The following is a 7,021-nucleotide window of genomic DNA, read 5'->3' on the forward strand; positions in this document are numbered from 1 at the left end:
AATAAGAAGTCCGGGACAGGATGAATTATATTCACAAATGTAGGATTTATTATACCAAAGACAGGAGCTCTGTGGTTGGTTTTCCATGTGGATATATTGGTTTGTTTCACTTGACACAGTCATGCCGGTGATAACAGTTACAGCAGGAGAACAGTGGCACTCAAAACTCGTGGTGTGTGTGTGTGTGTGTGTGTGTGTGTGTGTGTGTGTGTGTGTGTGTGTGTGTGTGTGTGTGTGTGTGTGTGTGTGTGTGTGTGTGTGTGTGTGTGTGTGTGTGTGTGTGTGTGTATGCTAATGCCTTAACAAACCTGTGATAGGTCAAAGTGATGACTAAAGGGCAAACAAAAGGGAGCAAACCATAGGGTTTGTGTAATTATAGTCTATGTAGTGTCTGGGCTTTTTAAAACATTGCATTAGGCAATATATATATATATATATATATATATATATATATATATATATATATATATATATGATTGTGTTTGTGTTTGTCTGTTTTTGGAGTTGGTGGACTAGAATGAAAGATAAAGGAGAAGGTGGTCTCCATTTAAGTCAATACATAAACCATAAATCTTCCTACCGCTAAAACCATTCACCAACATACGTGAAGGTAGACAGTTCCTCTAAAAGTGTCAGTATAGAACATTTCTCTTATTTACAATAATTGAAAAAAACAAAACAAAAAAAACAATCACAATTTCTCTCAGAGAAGATTAGTAAAAAAGTGACTAAGTCACCATAAAGAGTATGCAACTCCTAGGAGTTAGTCTTTAAATTTCTACAAAAATTCTATGCCGTTTTACAGGCCAAGATTCATGATTTTCTGATGAAATAGAGTCTTTAAAGTGCCCTATCTACAACAGTTAAGCGTGGTATTATTGGTGTGTATATATATATATATATATATATATATATATATATTTATTTATACGTATATATATATATTTTAATTTTTTGATAACAACGCACCTCTGTTTTAAAAAGATCTTCCAGCAACATCCCCTACATCACAATATAAGATATGGTCAGTTCTTAAAAAACAGACAGACAGACAGACAGACATGGAAACGATACCCATGACAAACACACGCAGTGGCAGGCTAGCACGATCGCGGAGACACCAGTGGCTGTGGTTGGATGAATGTAGAAAACAACGTTCTTAGAACTGCACCACTTTGGATGGGTCCAAAATGGTTTCAAGAAGGATCATTTAAAGGGCTTGTTTGCTTCTTTTTTTTTTGCTGTCCCAACAATTTGCTACCAACAGGGGGAAAGAGGAGCGAAGAGCGATGCTAGCGTGCCGACGCCACCGGGTCGGTTGTGCCTTTGTAGCACCCGGGAAGCAGGTGACGAGTGTGGTGAAAACGAACAGTGCAGTGAAGTAAGTAAAGTATAATGCGATCCCCGCACGGCCGCGTGAAGCCGTCCCCGGAGCGATGACGGCGGCGCGGTGCGGTGCTAGCACACGACGCTAACGATGCGACGCGTTTCTAGCGATGCTAACTCAAAAGTGGCAGAGCGGGGGGGGGGGGGGGGAGAGCTGGCGGTCACCGTGGCAACCCGGTGGAGGGGGGGAGAGGGGCTGTTGGGCGGGGGGAGGGCGGGGGTTGCGGCCTCAGAGGGGGGTGTCGTCGTAGTCGGCCGGCGGCTCGGTCCTCTCGGGGGGCTTCTGCTGCTTCTGCTGGTGCTCCTTCATGATCTCCTTCACCTCCTCCTCCAGCTCGGGGGGGATGATGAACTGGTCGTCGGGGTCGGGCTGCGCCGGCGCCGTGAAGTACCCGCCGGGCTTCCTGCAGGGGGCGTCGGCCGCCACCTCGATTAGGTTGTGGCTCTTCTCCTGCGGCGCCACCGAGCCGTTGCCCCGCCGCTGCTTCCCCGGCGCCCACCACGTCCCCCTGGCCCCATCGCACACAACACCCCCCGCCGCCACCGCCGCCGCCGCCGCCGCCGCCGCCGCCCACGGCTCCTCCCTGTCGGGCCCGCCCCCGTCGGCCTCCCCCGGGGGCTCCGGGGTGGAGGGAGGCGGGGGCGGCGGGTGAGGGGGCGGCAGCAGCAGCAGCAGCGCGCCCGCCTCCTGGCCGCCCGGGAGCGGGGTGCAGGGCCGCGGCGCACCGTGGTGGGGTGGGGGGGGCCCCGGCAGCGAGGACGCCAGCCCCGCCTTCAGGCAGTGGATGTCGGCCTCCACCTCCACGCGGCTCCCGTTGGAGAAGACGCCGGCAATGGGCTCCTCGTCCTCGCTGTCCAGCCCGTTGTCCGACAGCGCGCTGGAGAAGGTGGCACTGGACAGCTGCCGCTGGAAGGAGGAGGAGCCGCCGCCGCCGCCGCCGCCCTCGGCCGGGTGGAGGGCGCAGCAGCCGCGCTCCGCCCCCGCCTGGTAGGGGCAGTGCTGGCCGGGGCTGGCGGCGTGCAGCAGCAGCTGGTGGTGGTGGTGCGGCGGCGGCGGCAGCGTGAGGCCGTGCGGCGCGAGATGCACGGCCGCCTGGTGGTGGTGGTGCTGCAGCTGCTGCTGCGTCCCGTGCGGCCCCTGCTGCTCCGTCAGCAGGGCGAGCGAGCCCGGGTGGTGCGGTGGCGGCTCGTCCGACGAGGCGGTGGAGCCCACCTCGCTGCTCATCTCGCTGGCGCTCACCTCGCTGCTCAGCTCGCTGCAGGAGGAGGCCGGCGGCCGGGGGAGCCGCTCCTTGGCGGAGGAGGCGGCGGCGGCGGCAGCCACGGCGGCGGCCACGGAGCAGGAGGCGGCGGAGGAGGAGGAGGAGGAGGAGGGCATCCCGGGGTGGTAGTGGTGGCCCAGGCCGGGGCTGGGCGGGTGCGGGTGCGGGTGCGGCGGCTCCGAGGAGGAGGTGGAGGAGCAGCAGCAGGAGCAGCAGTCCTCGCTGACGCTGAGCTGCACCACCACGGCGCTCAGGCTGTCGGTGCAGCCGTAGCCCTGCGCCAGCGTGCATAGCTTCTTAGCGGCGGCTAGGCCGTCGGGCACATTGCGCACCGCCTCCACCGCCTCCTCCGGGGACACGGCGTCCCACAGGCCCCGGCTGCCCAGGATGAAGAACTCGTCCTGGGGCGTGAGCGTGGCCGTCTGCACGTGGGGCCGCGGGATGACCGCCGGGTAGAGGAAGGAGTAGCCCATGATGCGGGTGGAGTCGGTCACGCCGTTCACCTTGTTGTCCTGCAGGGGGGAGTGGGGGGGATGACAAAGGCTCAGCATGGCGGGAGAAAAACATCCACATTGGACGGTATTTAGAGAGTCATCACATGGACTCTGAGGCCATATGAAGGAGGCCATATAGGCCATATTGAGTCTGTGTATACCATATGAAATGTGCTATACAAATGAACTTGCCTTAACTATACAGACAATTGTTGTCTTAATCCATTAGCGACTCGTCTTTTTTCGTGCTTTTGTAAGACGGATAAACCACACATCTAGGCTGTATCGGTTCATATCAACGAACTGAGGGCCTGGGGATCGAGGGGGGGGGGGTTACCTCGGTGACGATGGCGTTGTGCTGGCGGATGCGGAGGTACTCCTTCTCCAGGCCCACGTTGTGGAGCACCGATAGCGCCATGGGCTTGCCGTCCCGACACAGGACGGCGCGGCACTTGCCCACGTTGGCGGCGGTGAGCGTGAAGCAGCCCCCCGGCTCGGTGGGGTCGTGGCGGATGTGGCACAGCGCCGCCGAGCCGCCCAGCTTCTGGCCCGCCGTGCCCAGCTTCCTGAAAGGGTGGGAAAGTCACACGTTTCAAAATAAAAGCGCTGTAGGCTGTAAGAAAGGCTGCCTCCCTTTCTTTTCCCTCCCGCCAAAATGTTTGATATAAAACCAGGGGACTTGGACATCTTTTAACCAACGCCTGAGAATTAATGTGGCAGAGGTGGCCATTTAAGGTTCAAAAAGTGAAAGTGCCTGTGTTTGCATCCACCACCATAGATTTGAGGATTAACACAGCTCTTCACCATTGGCGGAGTGTAGTAGGACTTTTATTTTGGGCTTTGGCTTGTATTAGGATATGGATCAAACATCACACGCTACACAAGTACACACTGCAGATGCCACAGGACTGCAGTCCTACTGCAAGTACACTGCAGTGATCCACAATACAATACGCGGCCAGTATAATGAGGTTACTGTTTCACTTTGGGAAAAACTCCCTGAACACCCGTGTGTGGCACACAGTGAATGTACGAGAAGAAAGAAAGAGACGGTGTTCCAGGGCCCCTATTATACCACCAGGTGTGAGCCTGATCAGCCAGTACAAGCCGTTTGAAAACCCGCCTTTTCCTGGACCTTAGGGTGCACTCACACTAGGCCATCTGTACCATGCCCGAGTACGTTTGCCCCCTAAAGTCTAGATGGTTTGGCTAGTGTGAGCAGGCCATCCGTACTCAACTACAGTTCAATTCCGTGGCCTCAGTACACTTCGGAGAGGTGTGCTCAGGCCATGGTACAGATGCTAATGAGCCGACATGCGCACACGCACAGATACGCAACCTATATGGACAAGAGGCAACCGTACTCAGGCCCAGTTGAGATTGCCTAGTGTGAATACAGACCAGCGGCACAGTGGGGGGTGGGGGGGAGCAATCGTACTTGAGTACGGTACAGGGCAACTTTGCCTAGAGTGCGCCCTTAGTGACTTCACAAGTGGGTATAATAGGGCGCTTACATTTTGCTTTGACGCCAGACTGCGCACTGTGTGGGGTATTCGTGTGTGCGTGCTACGTGCTATGTGCTACATGCTACGTGTGCGTGTGTGTCTCCCTGTACCTCTGCATGACCAGGAAGGTGTTGGTCATGTAGTCCTCCTCGCTCTTGGTCTTCTGCAGCTCCTCGGCCAGCACGTCGTTCATGGTGCACTGCAGCAGGTAGGGCACCTCCACGTTGCGGTCGCCCTCGAACACGCCGTACAGCGCCTCGCGGCTGCCGCAGAAGCTGCTCACCGACAGCGCCGCCACGCACAGTCTGGGGGTCGGGGGTGGGGGAGTTGGTTGGTGGTGGTCAGTTTCCTTTATGAAACATGACATGGGCAGGCCTGTGTGTAGATGCTGTCTTGTGGTTGTGACGTTTACATTTCGCAATAAATGTCACCTTGGCTTTGGGGTGGGCGGCGATTGATTTTCATGTACGGGGCCTAAAGGGGGCTTTACTTTGTTCAAGAAACACCAGCCAATCAGATTCAAAGAGTAAACTTTGTTTTTTTACATAAGTCTAACTGTCCAACAGTCAAGCCGTCTTTGCCCTCTGTTGTAGTAAAATTATCATCTTCCGAGTCATGCATTTGCACATTTGACGATGATGACCAATGATTTCGTATAAACTCGCTAACACAACGGAGATTCAACCATGTCTAGCGGAATATGATTTATGATAACATAAACAGAAGATACTGTTATGACAACAGCTCCAGAATGTCAAATAATAAAGAGTTTCTTCCACAAATATGCTCGGCAAGTTTCCATATTCTTAAAACAATAACAAGAAGCAGAAAATATAGTAAAAATGTATTGAAGTGTATTTCAGCCACAACCAGCGCAGCGTGGTTTGAACCAGCAGCAGTGCTGCTCAGGAGCTCCTGGTGGACTCACTTGTTCTTGACCCCAGAAGCCTCCGTGTAGCCATGGCTCCACACCACAGGGCCCGCCGACGTCTCATTGGCCGAAAAGGTAGGAGGCGGATCAATGCGGAAACAGCGAATATTACTGGGAGGAAAAAACAACAACAACACAAGATGTTACTAAATAGACGGGCATGTGGTTGTATGTGCACGCGCCAATAAGCCGTTGTATTGCATTTGTCCTTGTAAGGCCTGATAATAGAAGGAGGAAATGCTAGTTCTAGAGGTGAATGTGTTGAATTGTCTTTCTTTTGTATATTAATGTAACCCATGTTAGCCCATGTTTGTTTGTTGCAAAGTACTAATATCACTAAATCAAGGACTATCATTTGAATGAATGACAGAATTTTCCCTCTTGAGAGCCTAAGAAATGTTCAAACGAGTGCTTTAGTTAACTGAGTAACAAAAAACGTTATGATTTATGAACCTGGCTTTCGCGCTTTAGTGGTTCATTATAGAACCTGTCCCTGTATTATTTTTGGTAGCGGATGTCTCTTACATCCTTGATGGAAGTGACACGATAGTTCTCACTAATGGAAAAATATAACAGGATCCTGATGTTATTCCTGGAAAAGAACGGACACTGGATAGCCTATGGCTAAATAGCCAACTATGTTCCGGCCAGATGTAGGATATCCCAGCCAACACATAGGTTTTCCTATCGCTGGCTTTTGACGTTAAGTTAACGACCGGATCAATCCCTGCCATGTAGATAGTTGTTAATGCTTCCTGCCCCCTGGTTGTGTGCGCCTGTCTGCGTTAACGCTGCCCAGAAAACAAATACAATGCAGCAAAATAAAGTTGAAAGTCATATCACATCTCCACGAGCCCATTTTTTAATAAAACAAGTAAAGAGAGAAAAATGAAAACACACCTTTCTTCTAATAAAATAGGTAATACGATTTTTATGGTTTTGTTTGTGGAAAAAAAATGACAATAAATGCAATAATCCGCAGACGCACGGAGGGCCTGTTTGTCAGGGCCTTCTGCAGAGCGTTAAAAGTGCTGTAGGTAAGATTTGAGAGTGGAAAAATGCAGACGAGAGCATGAAAATAAACAAGCGTCAAAAGAAGCGTCCCTCTCTGCTCCCTCCTTACACGCCCCCAGCCATTGAGATGATAACAGCACATGCCCCGAGGGATTAACAGGAACGGAATATTCCATGAACCAAACAGGGAAAGGAGTGCCCTGATTGGTCAGAAATGAAGATCAAGATTGTCTCATACAGAGGCAGGCGCGGACTCAACCTGAGTGTTTTATTCATGAACAGCTGATGAATGAACTACAGTACTTCAAATAGATTACACTCACATTATAACTCTTATATCTTATCTACAGCACCTAATGTGTGTGTGTGTGTGTGTGTATTGTGTGCGTGTGTGTGTTTATATGTGTATGTGTGTGTGTATGTGCGTGC

The 7,021-nt window shown here is 52.2% G+C and overlaps 1 protein-coding gene across 1 annotated transcript in view; it reads right to left on the reverse strand.

Moving 5' to 3' along the window:
* Window positions 1-295: 295 nt before the first annotated feature.
* Window positions 296-7,021, reverse strand: part of LOC311374720 (PH domain leucine-rich repeat protein phosphatase 1-like) — a gene marked incomplete at its 5' end in the record, with an annotated part of 8,512 nt that continues 1,786 nt past the window's right edge. The window contains 4 exons of the mRNA XM_084490510.1: window positions 296-3,160; window positions 3,480-3,708; window positions 4,758-4,952; window positions 5,576-5,689. Coding sequence (XP_084346636.1) covers window positions 1,616-3,160; window positions 3,480-3,708; window positions 4,758-4,952; window positions 5,576-5,689 — 2,083 coding nt within the window. The remainder of the gene's footprint in view (window positions 3,161-3,479; window positions 3,709-4,757; window positions 4,953-5,575; window positions 5,690-7,021) is intronic.

The sequence above is a fragment of the Micromesistius poutassou genome (genome assembly GCF_964030765.1).
Source record: "Micromesistius poutassou genome assembly, contig: SCAFFOLD_6533, whole genome shotgun sequence".
NCBI lineage: Eukaryota > Metazoa > Chordata > Actinopteri > Gadiformes > Gadidae > Micromesistius > Micromesistius poutassou.